The sequence below is a fragment of the Macaca mulatta genome, chromosome 11, assembly GCF_049350105.2.
Source record: "Macaca mulatta isolate MMU2019108-1 chromosome 11, T2T-MMU8v2.0, whole genome shotgun sequence".
In the NCBI taxonomy this organism is placed as follows: Eukaryota; Metazoa; Chordata; class Mammalia; order Primates; family Cercopithecidae; genus Macaca; species Macaca mulatta.
Window position 1 is genome coordinate 96,625,830 of NC_133416.1, and position 15,269 is coordinate 96,641,098.

The 15,269-nt window shown below is 46.6% G+C and overlaps 1 protein-coding gene and 1 long non-coding RNA gene across 2 annotated transcripts; both read right to left on the minus strand.

The window, feature by feature from the left end:
* Positions 1 to 1,289: 1,289 nt before the first annotated feature.
* On the minus strand, positions 1,290 to 5,698 carry DUSP6 (dual specificity phosphatase 6). The gene is given in 3 exon segments (NM_001257792.1): positions 1,290 to 2,767; positions 3,794 to 4,231; positions 4,846 to 5,698. Coding segments are annotated over 3 exon segments (1,146 nt in total). The 5' UTR covers positions 5,246 to 5,698; the 3' UTR covers positions 1,290 to 2,459.
* A 3,188-nt stretch (positions 5,699 to 8,886) lies between these two features.
* On the minus strand, positions 8,887 to 10,301 carry LOC144332967 (uncharacterized). The gene is made up of 2 exons (XR_013401254.1): positions 10,228 to 10,301; positions 8,887 to 9,076 (listed from the first exon to the last, which is right to left on the minus strand). It is a non-coding gene; the product is annotated as an uncharacterized LOC144332967 (long non-coding RNA).
* Positions 10,302 to 15,269: the final 4,968 nt, after the last annotated feature.

The window sequence follows — 15,269 nt, forward strand, 5'->3', positions numbered from 1 at the left end:
AGAAAAAGAAAAGAAATCAGAGAAAAGAAAGGGGGGAAAAGCACTCAGCTACTTGAGCTGCAGCTGGACAGGAAATTGCTAACGCTGCTTGCAAATCCCTACTTTGAACAGGCAGTTTAGGGAATGCCAGGAGCGGAAACCGTTCAGAACTGGATTAACACAAGCCAAGTTGAACTGCAATCCACTTCTCCTTTCTGTGCTCTTGCTGACTTGGGACACCCAAATAGGACAGACTGACTTGGTATATATATTTTTTGCACTATTTCGGTTTGCTTTTTATACTTAGTTGCTTAAAAATCACCGTGGACAGTTTTATATGATTGCCATCGAACGAAGGCCGCTTGCCTCCTGAAGTGTAGACGACCAAGCAGTTAACACGTGCCATGTGGGTAAAAAGCTCATCCTTCTCCCCACTTCACATGAAGGGACTGAGCTCATGCAAAAAGATGTAGGTATGTTCTAGTTCTCTTGATTCCATACACCTGCCTTTTATTTTGGTTTGTATATTTTTATACCTGAGGTGAGAGGGTAGGTCCCAAGAAAAATGACAAGATATAAAGCCTTTAGCTTGGAAAGAAACTATTCAAGATAATCCCCACAAGTTTCAATAGGGGTTTCTGACCCACATCCCAAACCAGTTAAACAAAAAAGCACGTTAGAACAGGGATGACTAAGTTGCCTCCTAAGTGCCAATGTAAAATTCTAAAGCCATATCCTGACACAGTGAGGAAGCTTAGATATGCCTTGCCACACGCATGCTAGGGGAAAAAAATGGAGACATCATTCTGGATTCATCCTTCTCACACTAGGATATCTGCAGGTAGAATTGCCAGTAACAGACTGGAAAAGGAATTATCCCTACTTCCTCCTTGGCATTATCTCAGCATTATGGAGCAGAGGATCCTGACATTGAAGGATAGACAGGAGGTTAACATGTGGCTGTCATCTTGTTATTCTGCTACACCTCTCTGTGGTTAATATCCAAATTTTCTTCCTCAGCAAGCTATGCTCTATAGATTCATTTTTCTTCAGGGGCTTTAAAATTTTAAGCCTGAACTATACTCATAAAAGGTATTGTTCATATACATGATAGTCTATTCTAGGATGTTATCTTTGTGACAAATGATGAATTTCATAAACTGCTGCTGAAAAACATTCTAGGAAAAGCTTAAAAAGAACTTTGCCCTGCTATGCCTACAAGTCAAAATCAATCCCTGAATGAAAAAGCTCTAAAATGTGTCACTTCATACACAGGCGTAACTGAGATTTTTTAAAAAATACACACTCAATAGCCAAAATAGTTATTTATTAATAATTTAAGGTTTTACATTCTTATAATAAATTCCAGCTCAAAACTTTACACCACGAACATAATGGAGCAATTTAACTCTCCCTTCTTCACAATCAAATGCATTTCTCCTATCAAATGGGTACCCATGCTCACACACACACTTCCAGTTTTATACAATTTTTTTTAAAGGAAAGAAACCAACCCAAAGTATTGCATTTGAGGTGACACTCCCTGAAGAATTTTATACAGAGGTAATATACTGTTTAGCACAGCTGAAGGGTTTTTTTTTTTTTTTTTAAGTGAGCCCATGATTTGGTGTCTTTCCAAGATTATCCCCTTTGAGACAACACAAGCCAAAATATTTACAAAGGTAAGGCATAGTCAAACTACATAAAGAGAAAAAAATCATGAGGAAGATACATGAAAAAGACTAAAGACTTCGCCATAACAAGGTCTTAGTGATAATAGTGTCCATAAAGGTGTCATCAGAATTGGTAAAGTCAAGCATGCTGCAAATATACCCTTTGGATTAGAAAAGAGCACAATTTTTTTGTTTTGTTTTGTTTTAAGAGGTGGCATACTGCTCTTTCTCCCTTTGGATCATTTCTTTTAAGCCCATCAAAGGAAAAAACAAACACAATTCAAACAAACACTGTCAAGTGATTTAAGATCAAATATTTACAATAATCAAATGGAGTATCAGATTTTTTTCCAAACTGATACCACAAATACAGAGCTGAAATCTCTCTTTGGCTCCTCTATATGCAAAATTGAATTAGTCTTCATTGAAGACAATTATATAGTCAGTTCCAGATGCAAAAGGAAACAGCCTTACAAGGCCCTAAAGAACACATGCTCCTACCCTACCATTTGGTCCTACCCTATGCGCCTGGAAGTCCTCGAATCCTGCATGGGTAGGCTGTACACATGGATACAGAGCAAACCTACTGCCTGTATCTATACAGCATGTCCTGTTATTCCAAAGAGAATGGAGCAAATCTCTCTGTTAGTATTAACCAATTCCGCACTTGGTAACCTTGTCTAGTACAGACAGCCGGTGTCATTTTGACACCTGGGGCCACACACAAAGAAAGCAGCCCAGCTGATGCTGCCAAGAGAAACTGCTGAAGGACCAGACACATTCCAGCAAGGAGGGGTGTGGGGTCTTTCACGTAGATTGCAGGGAGTCCACCTGGTAGACATTCTGGTTGGAGGGGGTGGTAAAATACAGCTGCTGTGCTGGAACCCGGTTGTCACAGGGGCTGCTGAGTCCCAGTGTCCTCTCGAAGTCCAGCAGCTGACCCATGAAGTTGAAGTTAGGGGATATGTTGGATTTCTTCATCTTGACAATGTCATAGGCATCGTTCATCGACAGATTGAGCTTCTGCATAAGGTAAGCCACAGTCACAGTGACTGACCGGCTAATGCCAGCCAAGCAATGTACCAAGACACCACAGTTCTTGCCCCGGGCTTCATCTGTGAACACAAAAAGAAAAGCAAGATCTCAGTAGACTGAAAACCACCCTTTGTGAATGATCAGTCTAAGAAGTGAACTTAAAAATATAATAGTAATAATAGTTGTGTGTGGCAGTTGAGCCCTACAAGCAGTAGAAAATGTATCATTGAAATTAAACATGTACACTGGACACAATTACATATTTCAGATATTTTCTGAAAAGAGAGCTTTTGTATTAAGTTTCTGCCAACAAAAAACTCCTTAATGGGTGCATTCTTTGCCTCAGCATGTGAATACCAGAAACCCTGCAATATGTTCGTGAATGCCTTTTATACAGACAACCAGACTGCAAGGGTCTATTAAATTATTCTCCAAATGTTGTGCAGCTAACAATGGAGGTATTCAGGCATTTTAAAAGAGAGAGGGAAGTCACAGGGGACGGCCCATTAGGAGGAACAGGATGTCGACATGGCCTGAAAATGAGTTCCTTTGTAATAGGAAATGCATTACAATGCCTGGAGATTCACTTCTCCCAGGCTTCCAGCCCACAGTTCTTCCTTCTGGGCTCAGGTTACCCACTGTCTCACTGTTACCAGTATCACAGTATCATTCAACTGGATAACATTTAGCATTCATACTGCTTTCCAACAACTAACTTGACGTCCTAAAATAACTCGTAGGTTTTTTAAAATTATAAAGCAATGCTGGAATTTCTGTCTATAGTGAATACTTCTATCTGACCCTTCCCCTGAGTCCAAGACTGTGGGAAAAATCTGTTGTCCGATTATGAACGACTGTCAAATGACTGAATTCAAAGATTCACAGAAACAGCGTTTCAAATACACCTGTAATCTGCAGCCATATCAAAAGGCAGGTTTTCTTCCCTTAGCGAGAAGATAAACCAGAATTAAGGACGCTTTAGGAAAATTAGAGACCTGCAGTACGACAAATTAGCAAGCAGCAAGAACGATTAACAGCTTAAACTCTATGAATGGCTGGGAATTTTGCATTTAAATGTCAGAACGACTACTATTAATTAGTCTCACCTATGAAAGAAATGGCCTCAGGGAAAAACTGGGACAGGTTTTGGCTCCAGTGATCCGAGATGGGGATTTGCTTGTATTTAAACTCTCCTGCGTTCTCAAAGAGATTCGGCAAATTGGGGGTGACGTTCAAGATGTACTTGATGCCGAATTCCTCCAACACGTCCAAGTTGGTGGAGTCTTTGGCACAACCCAAGTAAAGGAAGGGCAAGATCTCCACCGGGAAGGAAGGCTGGCTGTTGGACAGCGGACTGCCATCCGAGTCTGTTGCACTATTGGGGTCTCGGTCAAGGTCAGACTCAATGTCCGAGGAAGAGTCAGAGCTGATCCGCAGGCCCCCGAGCCCCAGCACTGGCAACGGCGGCGAGCTGCTGCTACACGAGCCGTCTAGATTGGTCTCGCAATGCAGGGCGAACTCGGCTTGGAACTTACTGAAGCCACCTGCCAGAACGAGAAAAGCAATCGTGTAACCCGAGAAGCCGTAGTAGTTTTCACAGCTTGTAAGAACCGCAACCCGGCGCAAGAAACACCACAAGCACCCTACGAACCCCCTACATACAGAACCATAAATAATAGAAATACACTTTAAATGTGCACCCTCGGGAATGGAACGAACGGGCCCGCCTCGCCAGAGAACCCTTATTCGTTTGAATCCGGAAATACACAAAATGGCAACTTTTTGGAATATTTTGAAAGCTAGGATGTGCCAATTTGCATCCCCAACAATCTCTCCCGTCCGCCAAATCTTAATTCAAAATCGAACGATAGAAAATAGGGTGATGGAGGAGAATGTTCTGGGTAAGAAGGCGCAGAACCCGTTAGAAAGAAACCGCCGGTACCCGCAGCCGGAAGCGGGTGGATTCTGAGCCGGCCCGGTTCTCTGGTGCGGAACGCGCGGTTCGCGGCCGATACCTTGCCGGCTGCCGGCCCCTAGGCTAGCAGCGCGGCTCCGAAGCGCCAGCTGAGCGCAGCAGAGGCATTTTCAGTCCACGCGCCCCGCCCGCAGCCCTGCGCCCCTCGCCCTGCCCCGCGCGCGGAGTTCCCCCGGCGCGTACCTTCCAGGTAGAACGCCCGGCAACCCTCGTCCTTGAGCTTCTTGAGCAGCAGCCCTAGCACTGACTCGCCGCCCGTATTCTCGTTCCAGTCGCTGCTGCTCTCGTCGTAGAGCACCACTGTGTCGGTGCCGCAGCGCCGGGTGAAGCGGTCCCGGTCCTCGCCGCGCGTGAAGAGTGCGCGCACCGGCAGGTTGCCCTTCTGCAGGCGCCGCAGCATGATGCCCGGGATGGCCACGTTGATGGCCGACTCGATGTGCGACGACTCGTACAGCTCCTGCGGCCGGCAGTCCATCAGCAGCAGCCGCTCGTTGCCCAGCTCCAGCTGCTCGTTGAGCCACGCCACCGTCTTGCTGATCGCCATTTCCGACGCGAAGGGCACGGGTCTGAGCGTATCTATCATGGGGGTCGAGCTGCGGGAGAGGGCGGGGTGCCTACCAGACGCCCCTCGGGGCAGGCATAGGCCGAGCGCGCTGCGCGTGAAGCTGCCGCTCTCGGAGCGGGGTTTAATTCCGCCTCGCCTAACCCAAGCCGAGGCTAGCGGTTGGGGAAGACGAGACAGAAGTAAAGCCGGAGGTTCTTTCTGCACCCAGCTGCAGCCGCTGGCTGTTAGTGTCAATGAATCTCTCAATGAAGCTGCCCAGACAGTTTTTTGTTCCTCCCCAGTGAATGAAATCCAATTAATTCGGACTCAGTTCTACTGAGAGGGGAGGAAAAAAAGTCTAGCGGTTCCTAATCCCTCCCGCCAAGTCTGCACCTCAAATCTACCCGGGCGTCTTTCTCCCCGGATTATTTAAGACTCGATTTGCTCACTATCCCTTGGACTCAGCCTCGCACACCCCCTGCGCGAGGCAGCTCCTCAATGGATACAAACAGCGAGCGTCTCAATGGATACATTCTCCGGGCCAGCCAATGAGCGTGCTGCGGAAGGGGCTGTTGCCGTGGGGACGGGCCGGCTGGAACAGGTTGTGTTGATGAATTGTTAATGAGTTTGTCATTCACAAAAACGGAAAGGAATTTCCGCTCCGGATAAGCCCCAGTGCAAACAAGCTGCAACAGCGGGCTCGGCGGGAGGAAGGAGAAAGAAGGGGAGGCGGCAGCGGAGGAGGAGCAGGGCACATAAACCAGGGCACTTCAGTTGTCTCATGTTTCCTTCTGTTGAGAGTTCACACTTCGCGTCGGAACTTTTGCGCACCAATGGCGCAATTAGCATGCACAAAAGCCCTTGTTCGCGACGCTAGGCTAGCGTTCGCGAGCTAGCTTTAGGAAAACTTGTGCTGACTTTTTGTTCTTTGTATTCTCTTCAAACTCATTTGGACCCAAGTTCGCCTTAACCCTCCCCTCCCCCAACCCCCCTTCTTTAGGCGGTGTGTGGCATTTGTTTGCCAGTTTTAAAGGCCTAGCTCTGTTTGCTCTGATGTTCTTTTAGCCGAGGCTGTGTTGGGGCTGGTGAACTGACTGGGCTTTAGTGACCGATGAGGTGTTAAATGCTAATCCAACATATTTCGAAACAAACCAGGATTTTGTTGAAACATTTTAAAGCAAACAAACAAACGTCTGGTTGTCCAGAAAATCAGAAGGAAACCTTTTTTCTTAAAGTAACATTTTATTTTCTTTAAAACAATGTAGAGTGCCGAAACAAACTCTTAGGTCAGTCCAGTGCTTTTACTGTATTCCGCTCCAGCGGCGTGGGGAGTTACAAGCCATTGTTCCGGGGATCTAAATCTCTCCCCCCACCCCATCACCACCGTCGCCTGCTGGGGGGTCGCGCTCGTTAATGATTTCTGGGCAAGGAGCTCGGCTTCTGACGGAGGAGCCGGTCTGGCGGGGCTGCCTGGGCGAGGTGTGCTGGGACGCGCCGGGACAGGCCGGCAGTCCCCGCCATGGGCGAGGAGTGGGGAAGGCCTGCAGGCTGCGGGGCCTCAGCAGGGGGGCTTGACGATTGGTTAGTTGGCAGGGAGGCATGTCAGAGGGGGCCTCCCCAGCCCTCTCCTGCCGCCGCCTCCTCCCTTTGTCCAGCGCCGGGCACTCCGGGGAGCACTAGTCGCGCCTGCGCGCTGCGCTCCCTGCCACCGCCCCGCTGTCCCCGTCTCCCCGCTTGGCGGGCAGGGGGTTGTGCGCGATGCAGTGGACGGGTACTGGGCTGAGCGCGGGACTCCCGGTTCCATAAAGATGTGGGGCGGGTGGGGGGAGCAAGGACGAGTGCCTGCCTGGACCCCCCTGGCTCCTGGCTCCCAAGGAGTCGAGGGGAACGTCTCTACCGCCCTGCAGAGCCAGCAGGTAACTTTGGGGAGGTGCCGGCCAGGCCAGTGAGCAGCCCTCGGCCCAGGCGCCGCGGGGCGGACGGACTGGAAACCGGATGGAGGCGTGGCCGGGTGGGGGCCGCGGCGGCGGGGAGGCGCGTTCCCGGCTCGCAGAGCTCTATTGTTATATAAAAGTGCCGAGGCCTGCCCCTCCCGAGCGGAAAACCACCTGTGTGCGGCCAGCTCGGCGCGGGAGGGCCACGGCCGGAAGGCGCGGGCCCTAATCCGGCCTCCCCTCCCTAAACCCCGGCGGAAAAGAGGCCGCGCTTTGTCCCGCCGATGCCTGAGAGGCGGAAGCGGGGGCAGCCGCCCGGCGGGGTGCGGCTTTGGGGAGCGTCTCTCGCTGCGCTTTGCGCCCACCGTGAACACCGCGAGGGCGCCTAAGGTCGCGGGGTCTCCCTTCGCCCGACGCCCCGCACCCACGGGCATGCCTGCTGACACCCCCGCTGCAATTTGCATTTTTAGTTACCCGCTTCTTCCCTGGTTTGGGAAATGTAGGCTAAAAAAAGGCGGCTGCGAGGCCCAGGTTGCCAATTTTGGAGCTCTGCTGCAGGCAGGCCGCCCCTGGAGGAGCGTGTTCGACGAAGGTGGGGATTGCCGAGCTCTTCTCCGCACCATTTTTGGGCAGCCTTTGGAACAAAACTCCTATATTTCACTGGGTATCTTTTAGTTTCAGCCGTGGGAGGCCTGCGCTGGAGTTGACTCCCCCTATCCTCCCCGATCTGTCACAGAAGTTCCCACCCCGAGACGTTTCAGTCATTGGGACCTGGGGACAGGGAGGGAAGAGGCAGGATGCCCTGCAGAGGAACTGAGAAGAGCAAACCTGTTGGAGATTCAGCGCAGCACCTCCAACAGAAGAGAAAGGGAGGGAAGTTGGGTTTCCACTTTGCCTGTTTTAATACGCAGCTACCTGACTATGACTATAGATTCGAGAGGATACATCGAAACTGTAGTTTTTACCCATGCTTCTGAACTCTATTGCCAAGGGAATGCCGATCTTTCCTGGCGCATTGGCTAAGTGGCGTTCTGACCGCTCAGTCCTAGAAATGCTGAGAAAAGGGCTTCTGGAGTGGGACGGCCCTCGTTTGCATTATGTCCCCCGCTTCTTCCTAGGTATGCGCCCTTAGTTAAATCATTTAGTTGTTCTAAGTTGCAGTCTTCTTTATAATGAAGATAAAACTATCTGCTTCATAGGGTCCCTGTGACAACAAAATGGGTACGGTGAAATGTCCTAAAGTGATGGTGGGGTGCTATTAGCTGTTGGAATTAATTTTTTATGCTTCTGAATTGAGGATCTGTGAAAAGGCCTCGGTTTGGGGGCACGGTTTGGGCATCCCACAGATGCCCCTTGAGGCTTGCTTGACAGCCCGCCTGCACTCGCTCATCTCCAGGAAAGCCCTCTGAGGTACTACCCTAACCGATTTAATCCGTTCCAATTCAGCTGTCAAGTAAAGGAGGTGTTATCGTAGACCAGGATCAAAATCCTTTAGCACGATTATCAGAATGGACCCAGCTACATTTCTGACTTCTCCCTACTGGTTACCTTTGAAACACTGTGTTCTCCAGTCACAGCAAACTGATATAACAATGCCTATTAGGCACTTACTACACGATGGGTGGTATCGTCTTGTTTCTGTGTTTACGTGCATAATTTCGGACAGTCTTCAGAAAAGACGTAAATTATCCCCATTTACAAAGATTAAGGAATTTGCCCAAGGTCACACAGTAGCAACAGAGAGTGTCAAGACGTGAGGCCAAACCCTTTACAGACTCTTAAGGATGCCCACATGCACGGATTATATATAGTGTTGTGGACACTATACTCACCTCCACGTGGTATTCCCTGCCCACATATGAAGAATCTCAAGGGAAGCATTTTGAATTTTGACCTCCAGGCTTTCTCCAGCCTCACGTTTTTTGTTGCATCCTCCCTACAGAGGTCAAAGATCAAAAGTTAGGCTACTTTCCCTGCTCCTTTTACACACCAGTGGTTTTCTTTGCACGCAACTCTTCATCAGTCAACCATTCACTAAATGTTGCGTCTTCTCTCTCCCTTAGAATATGCCATAGATCCTAATCTTCACAAGTGCCATCAAGTGCCATTGCTTATCTAGTGCATCAGCACAGCACATAAGCCTGGGTTCAAACCTCTGTCACTCACTGGTCGTCTGGGCCTCACTTCATTCATTCATTGACGCATTTATTCTAGATTCCAGGAAAGCAGCAGAGAATAAACAGACAAGAATAGCCTGCCTCACTGAAGTTTACATTCTAATGAGGACAGTCCAATAAAACAAATAATTATATGTTAGAAAGTGAAAGCGCTATAGAGAAAAAGCAAGAAAAGGAATTCGGAAGTGTGTAACATTGGGAATATATATTCCTCCCTCAGAGGACTGTGAGGTAGAGACAACTGAGATGACACACGAGAAGTGTAGGGCACAAAGTCCGTATTCAGAAGATGATTTTTAAAATATCACCACTTGGGGGAGGGGAGGGATAGCATTACAAGATATACCTAATGTAAATGACGAGTTAATGGGTGCAGCATACCAACATGGCACATGTATACACATGTAACAAACCTGCACATTGTGCACATGTACCCTAGAACTTTAATAAAAATTTAAAAAATATATATCGCCACTTCATTCCTGCATAAGGCATGCTGTTGGTGGTGATCTTGCCATTCCTGTGAGGCACTGAGGAAAAGGTCTCTTAGGAGATAAGGGCTTTAGTAGTTTGGAAGAATTATAGGCTTCCTTAATTCCGGAGGCCTCGGTGCCCTTCAGAGGATATCATTCATATGAAGAGGGCTGTGTTTAAAGACTGGAGATAGCAGATTATCTGTGATCCATTCTCATGAGTGCAGAGAAGCACTTTCATAGATCCTCATTTCTCTGTGTGTGTGTATGTGTGCACTGAGCGCCTGTGCTTGTGCTTGAATTCCTCCTGGTGTTTCCCTCTGGATAGTTCCTTAAAAATTGTTAGTTAAAAGACAATTTGTTAAAAAGCTGTGTCCTTTGGTTATAAAATTTTCTCAAAGCAATTCGAGAAACATTCCAATTTTGCAGGAATTTACCTGAGTTCAAGGACACTTGCGATTTATAAGATCCAAATGGGCTAGCATGACCTTTAATCTTCTTGGAATAATCTCTGTGAATACAATGACATTTATTAACACATCATGTGAAAACAGTTAAACAGATTTTCAGCAAACAAGAAGAGTTTGGGAAGTTCTGACTTAAAATGTAAATGCATTTAGGGGTCCCAGGTAGGCCCTCAAAGTGACAGTGGCTTTCAGTGCAGCCGAAACTTCGAAACTGAATTTAACCGTATTTGGGGTGCACGAAACTCACCCTAAAGTCTTCTGACGAGTGCTTTTAAAATATACCAAAAGGCCGGCGCGGTGGCTCACGCCTGTAATCCCAGCACTTTGGGAGGCCGAGGCGGGCGGATCACGAGGTCAGGAGATCCAGACCATCCTGGCTAACACAGTGAAACCCCGTCTCTACTAAAAATACAAAAAATTAGCCGGGCGTGGTGGCGGGCGCCTGTAGTCCCAGGTACTGGGGAAGCTGAGGCAGGAGAATGGCGTGAACCAGGGAGGCGGAGCTTGCAGTGAGCCGAGATCGCGCCACTGCACTCTAGCCTGGGCGACAGAGCGAGACTCCGTCTCAAAAAAAAAAAAAAAAAAAAGAAAGAAAAGAAAAGATACCAAGAAGCTGTACCACAACAGTCAACTGAGGAACACAAGAGGCCTAAGGAACTGACAATAGGTAACATGACTCATAGGCAGTGATAGGCTGTGAGAAAGCCAAAGGGAATTTCAAATAGCCCCCAATTAAAATTCCATGAGGGCAGCCCCTGGGAATTGCAGATCCAGGTTTGCTATCAAACTGCTTCTCACGTGAAAGCTCCGTGCAGCTTGTCCCATGGTGAGGAGCTGGAAGGTCTTACTGAGCACGGGTTAATGATTTCCCCAAAAATGTGGGGGAAGGGGAAAGGCAGGCTAGGTTAGACCTCAAGGCAGAGGCAGCTGGACAGCAACACCAGAATCACTCACCCACAGGCATATCTAGTGGGAGAGTGGAGCTTCCCTGTGAACGAGATGGCACATTCGTGCATTGCCAGGATGATCCCACCTGAAGAAAAATATAAACTATTGTGAAATTCAGACTTTAGCCAATTTGGCTAAGCTTTTAAAAATTATGGTCTTCGTCAGCTTTCTTGCATTTCTGTTTCCAATCATCTGACGAAAGACAAATTAATTTACATTCAGGCTCCCGTAGAGACTTTATCTAGAATTTTTTTAAAGCTAGACAGTCTCTAGCAAAGAAATTCATTTAAAGATAGCAATGTTAATTTTTTATTTCAGATGTTTTAATTCCATCCCTTCCACTGGGAAAATATTCATTGATTCTTCTTCCTTATCCTTTATTTTTACAAAGCAGGAAATGTAAAAAGTATATATAAATGTATATATAAGAAACTGTCACGATGTTGGCATTTCTGCAGTACATTTCTGAGTAAGCACATTTACCTTCTTTTGGAAAGGAGATGAGGGTACCTTGTTTCCCATTGTTCTGTTTCGAAAGCCCCAGCGATGATCCTTAGTGGGAAAGTATAGCTTACATTGCCAGCCAGGGAGGTGAGAGGCTATATGTATTCAGCTCTCCAGAACCTTCTCAAGTCCTGTCATGAAGCACCACACGTGGTGTCAGGGGCATTATCCATGTTGCATCTACATGTGGAATATTTGCCTTGAGCCTCCCTGTGTGGGCTATGTTTCCTCTGGTGACTTTTCTCTCCATCTTGTGTTCCATTATTTACGCAGGTGTGAGTAGTACATATAGCTGTTGTGTAAGAGAACTCATTATTTTTCTAAGTGGGTACTATTTCCTGCCACCCTATTTTTGCTTCAGAAATCAGTGGAAGTAACTGTGTGTGTCCACAGTACAAGAATGCTCTAGCTCACTTTTTCAAACTTAAGAACTTGCAGATCCCCCAAGAATATATTAATAGAATCCTAGGGAGCCCCAAACTCCAGTCTAAACAACACTGCTTAAGGCTGTTGGTGGGTTAATTATAAAAGTTATATCTGGACATATCATGAAATAACAATATAGTGGCTACAACTTACTCTACACCAACCATTGTACAGGTTAAATTTAACCATTGTGATTACCTTGCAAAGCAAGTATACCATTATCACAACTTTATGGTGGGGAAGCCTGGGCTCAAATGTCAGGTAATTTATGCTGAATCCAAACTTGCATCTCAGTCCCTTCAAAACTCCTTAGTACACACTGCTCCCAACCTGATGAGTGGCCCTAAATGAATTCAACCTGGTCTACCATGATAGCTTCTACATAATTTGTTAAATTTTATCTTGCTGGTCCAGACTAGGACTTGTGGAATCAGGCCAACCCGGATTCTAATCCTAGCTTACCTACTTTCTGGCCCTATGACTCTCAGGGAAACCATTTCATCTCCCCATGTCTCAGTTTCCTTATCTGTAAAATAGGAATACTCTATCACAGAGTTGTTGCAATCAGTGATTTATATTTGTAAAGGGGGTAGAAACAGTCCTAGAACGATAACTCATTGACTGCTACCTGTTTTTATTGTTACACACACACAATTTTTTTTTTTTTTTCTTTTTGAGACAGTCTCACTATGTCACCAGGCTGGAGTGCAGTGGCACGATCTCGGCTCACTACAACCTCCGCCTACCAGGTTCAAGCAATTCTTGTGCCTCAGCCTCTCAAGTAGCTGAGATTACAGGCGTGCACCACCATGCCCAGCTAATTTTTGTATTTTTAGTAGAAATGAGGTTTCGCCGTGTTCCCTAGGATGGTCTTGAACTCCTGGCCTCAAGTGATCCACCAGCCTCCCAAAATGCTGGGATTACAGATGTGAGCTACCGCACCTGACCACAACTCTTAATAAATGTTTGTTGACCTTGCTGAAAAGGGATCATATAACAGAAAAAAACACTACAGTGTTAATTTAGCTCTTAGGAAGAGAAAAACAATCCATACACATTTTTGAAAAAAAGTTGCAACGAACAGAATCAACTGCTTTACGGCCCCTGTTAGTTGCTGAGGTAAGCAACCCAGAAATTGAGGTTTCTCAATGGGCTGAGATACCTGGATAGTTTTGGGACAGTGAAAACACACTGCATACCAGGGGTTCCCCATCATTCTAGGACTCACCTGCTGAAGTAGCAGGCACTTTCCCTGTTCCATCAATGCTGGCTCATAGCTGATCCTATGGACTGCATGTTGTGCAAGAGGGGAATTGGAAATCCACTAGCTTGAGCCACATAGCCGTCGTCTCTCGATCTGGGTTCAAGGCACCTAATGGAAACACACATTTATATTATGAGTCCTGCATGTAAGAAGTCCCATTCTCTGGGAACTTCCTTTCTCCCTCCGACTTCATGCCCAGCAGGAGCTTTTCAGAATACAGGGGAGGGGAAGAGAGGAGGGTCAGAGCTGGGCATGAGAGCCACTCTCCCATGACTGGAAGGAAACTTCCATTAATAGACAGATGAGAAAGGCTGTGCTAGAAGCCACATTGTAGAAGCATACCCAGCCTTGAGTAAACAGACACCTGCTTAGCACAGTTTCTATACTAATTTTTGCACATACAGAATTCCAAGATTAGTTTTATTAAACATTCGATAGGTATATCCTTTGGTATAAATCCATCACGTTCTTCTGGACATACCAGAAGTTTTAGGTTCCTTACCCAAACCTCAGAAGTAAACCCAGCCAAGTGTGGTGGCTGATGCCTGTAATCCCAGCACTTTGGGAGGCCAAGGCAGGCAGATCACCAGGTTAGGAGATCGAGACCATCCTGGCTAACAAGGTGAAACCCCGTCTCTACTACTTAAAAAAAAAAAAAAAAAAAAGGCCAGGCATTGTGGTGGGCCCCTGTGGTCTCAGCTACTCAGGAGGCGGAGCTTGCAGTGAGCCGAGATCGCGCTGCTGCACTCTCAGCCTGGACTACAGATCGAGACTCCCTCTCAAAAAAAAAAAAAAAAAAAAAAAAAAAAGTGTAAACTTTTGCTAGGTCATGCCCCTGCCTAACCAGTTTCCCAGGGAAAAAGCCTTACTGATGGGATTTGTCTGTTCTTTTGTTATATTTTCTGTTTGGTAATTTACTGTTGTTTTTGGCTTAACACAAATTTATTATTTTTCAGTTCTGTAGGTCATAAGTCCCCAGTGGGTCTCCCTGGACTAAACCCAAGGTGTCAGCAGGGCTGCTTTTCATTTTGGAGGCTCTAGGGGAAAACTTGTTTCCCTGATTATTCAGGTCGTTGGCTGAATTTAGTCCTTAGGGGGGTAGGACTCTGGTCCCTGTTTGCTTGCTGCGTTCCCAACTTCTAGAGGCCACCTGCATTCCTTTGCCTGTGCCCCCTCTTCCTGTGTCTTCAAGGCTAACAATAGCAGGTCACATGGTTTTCATGGCTCAAATCTCTGCTGCCTCTTCTACCGCTGTATCTCTCTGACTTGCTCTTTGTCTTCCTCTTCTACGTTTAAGGACTCATGAGGTTACATTGGGCCCACCTAGGTAATCCAGGATAGTCTCCCCATCTCAACGTCTTTAAAGTATCTTTTGCCATGTAAGGTAACATATTCACAGGTTCCAGACATTAGGGCGTGGATATCTGGGAGGTCATGCTGCCTACATGTGGTCGTCTTGAAGAGACAGGTAATTTGTTGGAAAGGGGTATGGGGGACCTTTTTGGAGTGAGGGAAATGTTCTATATCTTGATTAGGGTGGTGGAGGGTATTCAACTGTTCAATCTTTCAAATTTTAGTTTAACATCTACATTATTGCATTTTCCAAGTTTTATATTTTGCTTGTAATGATTTATTTAGAAGCAACTTTGTGTGAGGCATTGTATTAAGCACTTACTGTCATCATCTCATGCATTGTTCCCTCCTAGTACTCTGGTGTTATTACATAATAAGTTTGCGTTAACCGATTAAGTTTGATGATGCAGTATAGTGACTAGAGTCTTTCAGGTACATATTGTTCCACTTTATGGCTATTTTCCATTTCAATTTAAAGGCCAAAGGGATTTTCCCATTTACCAGTTTATTATAAAAG